The 13,168-nt window shown below is 49.4% G+C and overlaps 1 protein-coding gene across 1 annotated transcript in view; it reads right to left on the bottom strand.

Moving 5' to 3' along the window:
• The window catches only part of Dcp2 (decapping mRNA 2), a 48,217-nt gene that overhangs the window by 15,244 nt on the left and 19,805 nt on the right, over window positions 1-13,168 (bottom strand). The window contains exons 4-7 of the mRNA XM_021150698.3: window positions 12,784-12,882; window positions 3,974-4,126; window positions 3,767-3,879; window positions 3,576-3,683 (exon numbers count right to left, since the gene is read on the bottom strand). Of these exons, the coding sequence (XP_021006357.1) occupies window positions 3,576-3,683; window positions 3,767-3,879; window positions 3,974-4,126; window positions 12,784-12,882 (473 nt within the window). The remainder of the gene's footprint in view (window positions 1-3,575; window positions 3,684-3,766; window positions 3,880-3,973; window positions 4,127-12,783; window positions 12,883-13,168) is intronic.

Genomic DNA, 13,168 nt, shown 5'->3' with positions numbered 1-13,168 from the left:
AATATGTTGTAGGCTTACTATGTTTGCAGTATGGCCCTGACTCTCACAGAGGGAGAATGGTTTCGCTATGGAGTGCGAAGACCCTCAGTGTTCTGCCACACCCCAGCATGTATCAAATATCAAATGAGTTCATCTTTAGATTGTGCTCTGTTACAACGCTTCATCTTGGGCCCAACATCTGGCTCAGGAGGTAGAGCCATTTGTTGCGCAAGCCCAATGGTCTGAGTTCAAGCTTTGGAACCCATAAGTGGAAAGACAAAGTGACTCCAAGAGTTTGTCTTCTGACCTCGACAGGCTTGCCTACCTGTGCACACGTGCATGCCCCCACCCCTCACAAGAAGAATGCTTCATTTTGAAAACCACTGCCTGAGATGCCTACTTTAGTTTCATGAAAATTAGTTACATGAATCTTGGCTTGGAGTTAGGACAACGTCTGTAACAGCTCTGATGCGGTTCTAAGCTCGCACCTTCTACCTTGCACTGTGTATTTATATACACGAGGCAGTATTCTGAACACCGATGAGCAGACATTATGAAGTATTAGTGAACTCTGAAAAATGTTAGAGACATGATCTATATCATGTCTGGCAGTAAAAATATTTACCTAAGACTTAATTCATTTTTCTTTTATTTTCCTTTTAAGTCAGGGTTCCCTGTAGCCATGGGTATCTTGAACTCAAGAGAACCTCCTGCCTCTGCCCCAAGTGCTGGGATTAAAGGTGTGTGCAGCTATGCCCAAGACGTAATTCTTCTAGTAAAAACCGAACACATATATTTCTTTAGTATGCAAATTTGCTTTAATTTTAATGAATAGTAAAACCACACTATGTATGGAAAAACTGTTCTAAAATGTCTTTGGCAATCAGTGAAAGTTTGATATGTATATCTCCTTTATATACCTATGCTTATAACTGCCTAAAAGTTTTGTAGGCAAAAGCAGTCATGATGGAAAGGATGAAGTTTAAGAAGCCGCACCCCACAGGGAAACCCAGTGTTACCAGACAATGGAGAAATAAGTGAACAGATCCATCCAGCCTTGATCTGCCATGCATAAGGACTGGATTCCGATTCTCACAGGCCCCACTCACTAAGCTGTAAGGTATGTGTGATGGTTTGTATATCCTTGGACCAGGGAGTGGTACCATCTGAAGGTGTGGCCTTGTTGGAATAGGTGTGACCTGGTTGGAATGGGTGTGTCACTGTGGGTGTGGGTATAAGATCCTCACCCTAGTTGCCTGGAAGTCAGTCTTCCACTAGCAGCCTTTGGATGAAGACATAGAACTCTCAGCTCCTCCTGTGCCATGCCTGCCTGGATACTGCCATGCTCCCACCTTGATGATAATGGACTGAACCTCTGAACCTGTAAGGCAGCCCCAATTAAATGTTGTTTTTTATAAGACTTGCCTTGGTCATGGTGTCTGTTCACAGCAGTAAAACCCTAACTAAGACAGTATGGAATTTCAGACAGCATCCCATATCTACATAAACACTGCTAAGAGTAGCAGACAGCTCTCAGAATCCTTTTCCCATTTAACACATGGAAAGATGGGCATGGTGGCTCTAGGCTGTAACTATGGCACTCAAGGGACTGAAGCAGGAGGATTTCTCTATCTGAGGCTAGTGTGCGCTACGTGCTGTGTTCTAGAGCAGTCTGGGCTACAAAATGAGACCTTGTCTCAAGGTATTTTTAAAAACCAAATTGGAAAAAAAAAAAAACCCAAAAAACTAAAAAAAAGAAAGCCAGGCATGGTGGGGCATGCCTTTAATCCCAGCACTCGGGAGGCAGAGGCAGGCGGATTTCTGAGTAAGAGGCCAGCCTGGTCTACAGAGTGAGTTCCAGGACAGCCAGGGCTATACAGAGAAACCCTGTCTCGAAAAACAACAAAACAAAAGCAAAACCAAAAAAGCAAATTGGGGTAAATCTTACAATAAAATGTATTTTCTATCTGTCAGGCAAAACTCTGACATTTCCACCAACATATCACAGAATATGACCGAAATAAATACTGCCTCTAAAGGAAATGTAGGAAGCAGCTGGAGTTTGAGCAAACCCTCTCTATATACTAACAAGAGTAGAACCCTGAGGACTAAGGGTGCCCACATGCAGACTGGTGGAGACCTTCCCAATGATGAACTGTCTCCATTAATGACTTCTTGGTAATATCTGCTTTATACTCTGGGGCACACTCTTGTCTTCCTGACTTCTGTTTCCATACTGTTTCTCTTATTTCTATTAGGAGTTGCCTTGGTAATAATAATACTTACAGATTTTAAAAGGCAGAAATGATTCTTAAGGCATTTAATTCAATTTCTTTTTCTCATAAAACTAATAGAAATGAAACATTACTTAGTTAAAATTTTTTAGCCATAAGTGTAGTCTACTCATATTGTCTTCTTTTAAAATTAAATTTCTAGATTAAAAAGATCACCAAAGTGGAAACAATGTAAAACAATAAACAAAACCACAACTCTGGCCATGTAAGTTACAGCAAGCTGCTTAAAAGAACATAAACCGCCGGCCAGTGTGGTGCAGGCCTTTAATCCCAGCACTCAAGAGGCAGAGGCAGGCAGATCTCTGTGTGTCTGAAGCAAGCCTCAGCCAGGGCTACACAGAGAAACCCTGTCTTAAAATAAAACAAAACAAACAAAAAGCTAAAATGACAATAAAAAAGAAAGAAAAGGAAAAAAAGAAGATAAACTAAGGTCAGTGAGAGGAGGTGGGCCAAGGTGTGCGGGGCCAAGCCTGACTATTACTATTACTTCGTTTGATCCCAGAGACCCATGTGGTAGAAGAGAACCCTTTGCAAGGGTTCACACCATGGTATACACACAGATATACACTAAATTAACAATTTTAAAATTATACAATAGGCATATTTAGCAATGTTACTCCCCAATTCTGTCCTAAGTTCTCATCAAGCAAATGTTTCTGATAGTGCACACCTGTGTGCTTCCTGGTCCCTCTCAGCCAGCTGGGAGACAGTGTCTCAGTCTAGTGGGTAAGGTACTTGCTGTACAAACAGGAGCAAGATTCCTTAGAACCCGAGTGCAAAAGCCAAGCGTGGCGATGTGTGTTTGTAACCCCACAGCTAGGAGGCAAATCATGCATCTATATCCTTGGGAACTCCAGGCCAATGAGAGACCGTGTACCAAAACACAAACTGAGTGACACCAGAGGTTGCCCTTCGCCTTCTTCTTATGTACATATGACCGACCACACAGGCATGTGAGCTTACACATTCATATGCATATGAATTCTGTCATCTGCATCTCTCACCTCCTGTGCAAGAGACTGCAATATATCCATTCAATCACCTCCAGAAACTAACTTATCACTAATGTAGGGTAGTAGATACTCAACACACATTTTCCCCCTTTCCTAGTGCTCTAAGCCATTGGTATCCTCTCGAGTGTAATATTTTAAAATGTGCCCGAAGCAACTTCCCCCCAATGAACCCCTTTCATCTCATCAGCAACTTTTAAAGCACAACAGAGCTTCTGAGGGGGAATCTTATACTACTCTGATGTACTGAAAGACACCAGAAAGCCATGCTCTGATAAGCGCATTTCTTTACCTCAATTTTTCCACGGTGGGTCTACCTGGTGTGCTACCAGCTGAGGAAAACCCATTGTCACTGTCCGAGGAATCTCCAAATCTTCGAGACAGCCAGTCCCTTAGTGGTCTACGGAAATATTAAGAATTCATTAGAAAATTTTTGAACTAGCAGCAGTGAGGCCAGTTTTACAGTTTAAGAAATGAACATACCTGATAAAGGGAATGGCCATAAAAAACTTATTAGGTGCCAAGCCAAGCTTGGACTTGGGAGTCATATCATTTCTATGACAGGGCAATTTCTCAATGGAGAACCACTCAATATTCTGAAACAAAACAATTGCATGTAGTTGATTACTATCAAAGAGTAGCTAACCCCAACTCCACAGCAATCTGTAAATATTCTCCACTCTTACATACCCTAATTTCTCTTCTGGTTTTGGGGTTAAATTTTGTGTCTTTTGGGACTCCTGGAATGATGTACAAGCGAGCAAGCTGGTCATTGATTCGCAGTTCAATGTAATCATCCTTACAAATATAGTCTTTTATATCAAAACCAGTTTCCTCGAAGACCTGGAAATAAATGTTGATAAAATGTTTGATTTTTAATCATTAGTTACATAGTTGAGACTTGTATCAAAACAAAACAAAGACATCAAGCTAAATCTAATCTGTAGCTAGATAATTAGGACCAAGCCCCTTCTTATGCTAATACAAGTAAAAATTAAACAGATCAAATGGAGATAAGCTATAAGCAAAGGATGAATACCAATCTGGTAGTCTGTTTTTAGACAGAGCTTTCCTATTGTATTGTATGTAGTACCACCAAGTGGTAGACGGACCAGCTGCAACTCTAGAGCTCTTAGTCACATTCACTCAAAAGGCAACCGAAGGACCTCAAGCTTAACCATTCCTAGGTTGAAACCATTGTGTCTGGATTTGAGGGGTGGGGCAGGTAGAGGTAATTAAGTGTAAATGCGTATAATCCTGATCTTGTTTAAGAAAAGACCCTGGCAGTTCTCTGGACATGGACAGGAAAGCCCATGTGGACACACAGGCAGTTGCAAATGGATTCCAATAAGTCGGGAAGAGAGCCTGCAATGAAACCCGATTAGCCGTAGCCTCCAGCCTGAATCCCTACTCTCCAGATCTGCTAAGAAGGAAACTTCTGTTGGTCAAGCTACCCAGTCAACTGCATTATTAAGTCAGCTCAAGCATACTAAACAGTAGCATTCCAGCCAGCTCCCCAAACTTTTAGCTCTTTATGACAAAGGTGATCATTTAGAAATCAGGATTAAAAATCAAGGCTTGCCTTTAAAATAATCTACTGACAGGAAAGCCATCTGCCCAAGGGGCCACTGTGTGGATCTCGGCCAATGCCTCCTTCTTTAAGCTTCCATAACCATGATCCAGCAGATGCTGCAGCTGGAAAACCCAAGTCCAAGGCCCATAACTGAAGGAACCAGAAGCAGGAGCCCAGGCTGAGGTTGCACAGCAATGTCAAGGCTGAGGACAAACAGTCCAAGGCCAAGGAGGCTGCAGCACTGAGGTGGAAGAGACCCAGGAGACAACTGCCTTTTGTCGCCATAGAGAAGACCCAGATAACCATTTGGCCTTCACCTGTGATGTCAGGCTGGATGTCCACAAAATACTGAACAACTGGGCAGAAAACAGAAGGCCAGTTTTGCTGGGAAGCCCCTGTAGAACAACAGGCCTCAGCGAGGCTCAGGTTCCATCAGTATAAAAAGCATTAAACTTTCTCTCTATGCTGCTGTAGGGGCCTTTTGTTCTGGAGTAGCAAGCCTTGCTTTCCACACACTTGGTAGTTATCCAGGATACCATCGTTTAGTGAGCCTCTGGTCTGGTTCCCTTTCCAGCCTGTTCATGGAAGCACCATGTATCAGTGTCTTTCTTACTCAAGTAGGAAGCAAACAACTCTAAAGGAATTATGTTTCCCCCTTAGGCTTTAAGTTAGGGGATCCATCTCTGAAAGAGCTGTAAATAGTTATTTGTAGCTTGTACAAAACAGCAGGCTGTGTTACATCCATTTACTCTGCAGTTAGAACACTAACACCAGTGCCTGTCTGGGCGCTGCTCTGCCCCTCTATCTGTTTTTGTTTGTTTGTTTTTTCGAGACAGGGTTTCTCTGGCTTGTCCTGGAACTCTGTAGACCAGGCTGGCCTCGAACTCAGAAATTCAACAGCCTCTGCCTCCCAAGTGCTGGGATTAAAGGCGTGCGCCACCACGCCCAGCCCTCTATCTGTTTTTAAGTGTTTATTTTACTTTATGTGTACGGATGTTTTGTCTGCATATCCATCAGTGCACCATCCGTGTGCAGTACCTGAGATAAGTCACAGACAGCTGTGAGCCGCTGTGGTGCTAGAAAGTGAACCCAGCTTCTCTGAAAGCGTTCAGTGCTCCTGAGGGCTGAACTCAAGTCCCTGTTCTGTAACTCAGAAAAGTTAATCACAACTACGTTATGTTTTCAAACCCACAAATCCCTTGTTTTCAAAAGATTTATCCACGTGCAAATATTTTTTGAGTGCCGATAAAATAGCAGCCCAAAATGTAGACATAGCCATACCACCAGGGAGTGCTTGGCACCCTAAACAAGACAGGCAAGGAAGCCCAGAGACACTGCGGCGTTGATGGTTCACAGGCTAACTGCCCTTGCTTCTCCTACATGCGAACACTCTTGACAATACGAACCCTATCATGCCAAGGGTGAGTGGGGGCACAGACGGATTCTTTGGGTTCTGAGGTTCTTGCTCAGTTTTATAAGTGGAGGTATTTAATCTTCCCTAAAGAGGTCCAACTACACAGACAGCTGACACCACACAACTCAACCTAAACTTCCACTTACTGAAGAGCCTTCCTGGAAGCAGACATTACCGGCCATGAGGTGGTCCACTACCTAGATAGCTACATGTACACCGTTCCTTTAAGTAGAACGCCATAGTTCTTATTCTTTCTCCTTAGAAGCAAGTTTTATGGTTAAAGGCTTAAGGATATAAAAGGAAGATTTTTCAGAGAGGGTTGAATGGCATCCTCTATCCTCCACAGAGAGCAAAGGAAAAGCTCCTAGGGAGATGGCAACTCCTCAGCACTCCAGCTGTCGGAGCTTTCTTTACCTGGTACTGGAAACGGAACTGACAACCTCACACCCCAGCCAAGCATACCATGCTGGCACATTACATCAGGCTCCTAACCTGGCTTTCCCTTATAAGAGCTATTCAGCCTTTATTTATTTGTATAGTACTATTCTGTCTGCAAACTTCTGTATATACTGTGGATAAGATGTTTAATCCTGATTTTAAAATGTAGTACTTCCAGTTACGCTTCCGGTGTTATTCCAAAGTAAATAACCAATAATCCCTTTCCCAAGGTACATACATGGGCTTTAACACAGAAGTTACTGTACTGGTGTGCGTTTACTGTATAGTAACTTCCTACTGTGTGTGCAGATGCAGACGCCAGAGGAGGAGGTCAGGTGTCCTGCTCCATCACTGCCTTACCCTCTGAGACATAGTCTCCCACTGAGCCTAGAGGCCAGCAAGCTGTGGTTCTCTTTACCCCTTTGCGCCCCCACAATGCAGTTACTGGCACAAATATAGCCACTTTATGTGGCTTTGAACTCAGGTCTTTCTGCTTGAGCATAGTGCTCTTACCTCCCGAGCTGCCGCTCTGAGCTGTCTCTCCAGCCCACAACAGCTTCCATAAAGACATTCTACGCCAAGTGCTCTCTCTTTGGCCATACTCACATCCTGCATCCTCCCTTTCCTCCCCAGCCTCCTGTGCCACTTCCAGTCACTCCCTGAACCTCACGTATTTCATGTCCTAAATACATACATGGTTTAATGGAGCAACATAATGTGTCTAGGGTTCCCAAAGGAGAGAGAATGTATTTGCCTTTCTGGGTCTGTCTTAACATGATGACCTCTAGCTGCAGATGATGAGACTTTGTTTCTTGAATTGGCATCGCCAGCACGTACATAAACGTTGGGTACATGCTCCAAGCTATGTTCTCCTGCTTGGGCAGCAGGGACCTTGCACAACGAGGTCAATCCCAGACCCCACAGTGGCGTCTAAGAACTGTGACTTCTTCACTAACAAGCTACACCCAAATTAAAACCAGACAATAAATACCACTGTGTCAGACCACCTCAAAAACATCTCAGAATCCTATTTCTGCCATCTTCCCCTCAAAGATGTTGCTTTTGACTATGGAGTTCTTAAAAGCGACTCTCCTTAAAATATCTGAGTGGTTAAATGGCTTGTCCAAAGTAGCTAGGCTTGTGCATAAACACAGACTAAACGAGAACAAATTTCAAGGGTCAGGTATAATATGGTGTAGGATAAAGAGCTAACTGCAGACTCTCCATATATAAAGCCAAAAATGGCAAACAACAGTTGCTGTTTAACTTCAGAGACCATGATGGACTGGAGCTAACCAGCAAATGGAATTTTAAATAATGTAAAGGAGAAATCACTCATCCTGAATTTCACTTTACAGAGAAACCCAGTCCTTACAGTGCTAATAACAGGGACCAGAACTTCAGAGGAAAGCATCCCCTGAACCTGGCTCAGATTCTGTTTCCGCTTAAACCTGGGATGGCCTCAGCAAAGCACTTGGCCACCCCCACGGTGCCAGTAGAGTCTGTAAGAGGGAGATCTGGCTGCTAAGAACAGGTGAGCAGACCTCTGAAGTCTAAACCAGCCCCTGGCTCCAACCATGCTCTGAGCCACTAGGCTCCCCACATGAACAACACTGGCACCGCCTGAGACACCAGGAGTCACGCTGCGCCTGCTACACCTTCCCCACGGTGGACCCAGGCTGCCAGGGAAAGCCAAAGGCAGTTCTTCCTCCTTTTGATTTCTGATGCACCAAGCCAGGGTCTGGATTGGCAGAGATGATCTGGGTAGGAATAATTGGAGTTCTGTTGTGAAAATCGTCAAATTCAGAAGACAAGGAATAAGTCCCTGTCCTTAACAGCTAAGCTGGGGATGGAGTTAAAAACTTTATCTGATAGGCCAAATGTAAAGCTAGAATGAATTTTGAGGGGGAAAATGTAAATTTCTTAGAAAAAAATCCAGATTGTTCATTTTTCTGGATTATAAAAAAGAAGAAAAAAGAATAAAGAATATAGAAGTTGAAATATTTTCTAAAAAGAAAGTCCAATTTTAAGTTAAAAACAAATAAATGAAAAGACACCATTATATAGAACAGAGCCTGATAGATGCTTTAAAATTACACAGTGGCCGGGCAGTGGTGGTGCACACCTTTAATCCCAGCACTTGGGAGGCAGAGGCAGAGGCAGAGGCAGAGGCAGAGGCAGAGGCAGAGGCAGAGGCAGAGGCAGAGGCAGAGGCAGAGGCAGAGGCAGAGGCAGAGGCAGAGGCAGAGGCAGAGGCAGAGGCAGAGGCAGAGGCAGAGGCAGAGGCAGAGGCAGAGGCAGAGGCAGAGGCAGAGGCAGAGGCAGAGGCAGAGGCAGAGGCAGAGGCAGAGGCAGAGGCAGAGGCAGAGGCAGAGGCAGAGGCAGAGGCAGAGGCAGAGGCAGAGGCAGAGGCAGAGGCAGAGGCAGAGGCAGAGGCAGAGGCAGAGGCAGAGGCAGAGGCAGAGGCAGAGGCAGAGGCAGAGGCAGAGGCAGAGGCAGAGGCAGAGGCAGAGGCAGAGGCAGAGGCAGAGGCAGAGGCAGAGGCAGAGGCAGAGGCAGAGGCAGAGGCAGAGGCAGAGGCAGAGGCAGAGGCAGAGGCAGAGGCAGAGGCAGAGGCAGAGGCAGAGGCAGAGGCAGAGGCAGAGGCAGAGGCAGAGGCAGAGGCAGAGGCAGAGGCAGAGGCAGAGGCAGAGGCAGAGGCAGAGGCAGAGGCAGAGGCAGAGGCAGAGGCAGAGGCAGAGGCAGAGGCAGAGGCAGAGGCAGAGGCAGAGGCAGAGGCAGAGGCAGAGGCAGAGGCAGAGGCAGAGGCAGAGGCAGAGGCAGAGGCAGAGGCAGAGGCAGAGGCAGAGGCAGAGGCAGAGGCAGAGGCAGAGGCAGAGGCAGAGGCAGAGGCAGAGGCAGAGGCAGAGGCAGAGGCAGAGGCAGAGGCAGAGGCAGAGGCAGAGGCAGAGGCAGAGGCAGAGGCAGAGGCAGAGGCAGAGGCAGAGGCAGAGGCAGAGGCAGAGGCAGAGGCAGAGGCAGAGGCAGAGGCAGAGGCAGAGGCAGAGGCAGAGGCAGAGGCAGAGGCAGAGGCAGAGGCAGAGGCAGAGGCAGAGGCAGAGGCAGAGGCAGAGGCAGAGGCAGAGGCAGAGGCAGAGGCAGAGGCAGAGGCAGAGGCAGAGGCAGAGGCAGAGGCAGAGGCAGAGGCAGAGGCAGAGGCAGAGGCAGAGGCAGAGGCAGAGGCAGAGGCAGAGGCAGAGGCAGAGGCAGAGGCAGAGGCAGAGGCAGAGGCAGAGGCAGAGGCAGAGGCAGAGGCAGAGGCAGAGGCAGAGGCAGAGGCAGAGGCAGAGGCAGAGGCAGAGGCAGAGGCAGAGGCAGAGGCAGAGGCAGAGGCAGAGGCAGAGGCAGAGGCAGAGGCAGAGGCAGAGGCAGAGGCAGAGGCAGAGGCAGAGGCAGAGGCAGAGGCAGAGGCAGAGGCAGAGGCAGAGGCAGAGGCAGAGGCAGAGGCAGAGGCAGAGGCAGAGGCAGAGGCAGAGGCAGAGGCAGAGGCAGAGGCAGAGGCAGAGGCAGAGGCAGAGGCAGAGGCAGAGGCAGAGGCAGAGGCAGAGGCAGAGGCAGAGGCAGAGGCAGAGGCAGAGGCAGAGGCAGAGGCAGAGGCAGAGGCAGAGGCAGAGGCAGAGGCAGAGGCAGAGGCAGAGGCAGAGGCAGAGGCAGAGGCAGAGGCAGAGGCAGAGGCAGAGGCAGAGGCAGAGGCAGAGGCAGAGGCAGAGGCAGAGGCAGAGGCAGAGGCAGAGGCAGAGGCAGAGGCAGAGGCAGAGGCAGAGGCAGAGGCAGAGGCAGAGGCAGAGGCAGAGGCAGAGGCAGAGGCAGAGGCAGAGGCAGAGGCAGAGGCAGAGGCAGAGGCAGAGGCAGAGGCAGAGGCAGAGGCAGAGGCAGAGGCAGAGGCAGAGGCAGAGGCAGAGGCAGAGGCAGAGGCAGAGGCAGAGGCAGAGGCAGAGGCAGAGGCAGAGGCAGAGGCAGAGGCAGAGGCAGAGGCAGAGGCAGAGGCAGAGGCAGAGGCAGAGGCAGAGGCAGAGGCAGAGGCAGAGGCAGAGGCAGAGGCAGAGGCAGAGGCAGAGGCAGAGGCAGAGGCAGAGGCAGAGGCAGAGGCAGAGGCAGAGGCAGAGGCAGAGGCAGAGGCAGAGGCAGAGGCAGAGGCAGAGGCAGAGGCAGAGGCAGAGGCAGAGGCAGAGGCAGAGGCAGAGGCAGAGGCAGAGGCAGAGGCAGAGGCAGAGGCAGAGGCAGAGGCAGAGGCAGAGGCAGAGGCAGAGGCAGAGGCAGAGGCAGAGGCAGAGGCAGAGGCAGAGGCAGAGGCAGAGGCAGAGGCAGAGGCAGAGGCAGAGGCAGAGGCAGAGGCAGAGGCAGAGGCAGAGGCAGAGGCAGAGGCAGAGGCAGAGGCAGAGGCAGAGGCAGAGGCAGAGGCAGAGGCAGAGGCAGAGGCAGAGGCAGAGGCAGAGGCAGAGGCAGAGGCAGAGGCAGAGGCAGAGGCAGAGGCAGAGGCAGAGGCAGAGGCAGAGGCAGAGGCAGAGGCAGAGGCAGAGGCAGAGGCAGAGGCAGAGGCAGAGGCAGAGGCAGAGGCAGAGGCAGAGGCAGAGGCAGAGGCAGAGGCAGAGGCAGAGGCAGAGGCAGAGGCAGAGGCAGAGGCAGAGGCAGAGGCAGAGGCAGAGGCAGAGGCAGAGGCAGAGGCAGAGGCAGAGGCAGAGGCAGAGGCAGAGGCAGAGGCAGAGGCAGAGGCAGAGGCAGAGGCAGAGGCAGAGGCAGAGGCAGAGGCAGAGGCAGAGGCAGAGGCAGAGGCAGAGGCAGAGGCAGAGGCAGAGGCAGAGGCAGAGGCAGAGGCAGAGGCAGAGGCAGAGGCAGAGGCAGAGGCAGAGGCAGAGGCAGAGGCAGAGGCAGAGGCAGAGGCAGAGGCAGAGGCAGAGGCAGAGGCAGAGGCAGAGGCAGAGGCAGAGGCAGAGGCAGAGGCAGAGGCAGAGGCAGAGGCAGAGGCAGAGGCAGAGGCAGAGGCAGAGGCAGAGGCAGAGGCAGAGGCAGAGGCAGAGGCAGAGGCAGAGGCAGAGGCAGAGGCAGAGGCAGAGGCAGAGGCAGAGGCAGAGGCAGAGGCAGAGGCAGAGGCAGAGGCAGAGGCAGAGGCAGAGGCAGAGGCAGAGGCAGAGGCAGAGGCAGAGGCAGAGGCAGAGGCAGAGGCAGAGGCAGAGGCAGAGGCAGAGGCAGAGGCAGAGGCAGAGGCAGAGGCAGAGGCAGAGGCAGAGGCAGAGGCAGAGGCAGAGGCAGAGGCAGAGGCAGAGGCAGAGGCAGAGGCAGAGGCAGAGGCAGAGGCAGAGGCAGAGGCAGAGGCAGAGGCAGAGGCAGAGGCAGAGGCAGAGGCAGAGGCAGAGGCAGAGGCAGAGGCAGAGGCAGAGGCAGAGGCAGAGGCAGAGGCAGAGGCAGAGGCAGAGGCAGAGGCAGAGGCAGAGGCAGAGGCAGAGGCAGAGGCAGAGGCAGAGGCAGAGGCAGAGGCAGAGGCAGAGGCAGAGGCAGAGGCAGAGGCAGAGGCAGGTGGATTTCTAAGTTTGAGACCAGCCTGGTCTACAGAGTGAGTTCAAGGACAGCCAGGGCTACACAGAGAAACCCTGTCTCGAAAAAACCCAAACAAATAAATTAATAAATAAATACAGTGAGGACGAATGGCCCCCCAAAAGCAAAGAGACAGAGATTGAGACAGAAAGAGGTGGGGGGGGGGGCATGGTATCTTATTTACATATTTTTTTATGTTTAAGAGTCTTTTGCCAGCCATTTGTGCAAACCTGCATGGTTAGTACCACCGGAGGCCAGCAGAGGGCAGCAGAAGCCTGGGACTGGAGTTACAAGAGGCTGCCAGGCAGCATGCAGGTGCCTGAAGTCAAACCCAGGTCCTCTGAAAGAGCAACCGGTGATGTTAACCATCTCTCCAGCCCAAAGGCTGTCTCTTAAGTTAAACTATGTATTCAAGTTTTGAAAAAAAGGCTGAACTTTCTCCAGAGTCCAACAGGATAGATATGTGTGGACTTAAGACTGAAAGCTGCCAGGGCAGGCACTCACCTCTCTCGCCGCACAGTCATGGGGCGCCTCTTCTTTATTTACTTTTCCTTTTGGAAATCCCCAGCCTGACTTTGCCAGGTACCCCTGAACCAGCAGTACCTGGGAATAAGCAGAAATTCAAAACCAAAAAGTAAACGGACCTACTTTCCCACACTCCATTCCCCAATCAAAGGCATTTTTTTTCTCTGTATTTATGGTCATTATTTACCAATAAACTGTGTACAGCGTTCGCCCTAAATATCTTCCAAGAATACAAATACACTGTGAAGAAACGCACCTTGTGTATTTAACACATATTGTTTCAAACAATGAAATGACACTTAATGTAAATGTATTTACATTAAGACATAAGTACAACATTTTAAGATACAGAATGCACTGGTAC

The sequence above is a fragment of the Mus caroli genome, unplaced genomic scaffold, assembly GCF_978045245.1.
Source record: "Mus caroli unplaced genomic scaffold, Mus_caroli_1 scaffold_19, whole genome shotgun sequence".
NCBI lineage: Eukaryota > Metazoa > Chordata > Mammalia > Rodentia > Muridae > Mus > Mus caroli.
The sequence above is the reverse complement of the archived record's forward strand: the minus strand, read 5'-3'. Positions and strand labels throughout refer to the sequence as shown.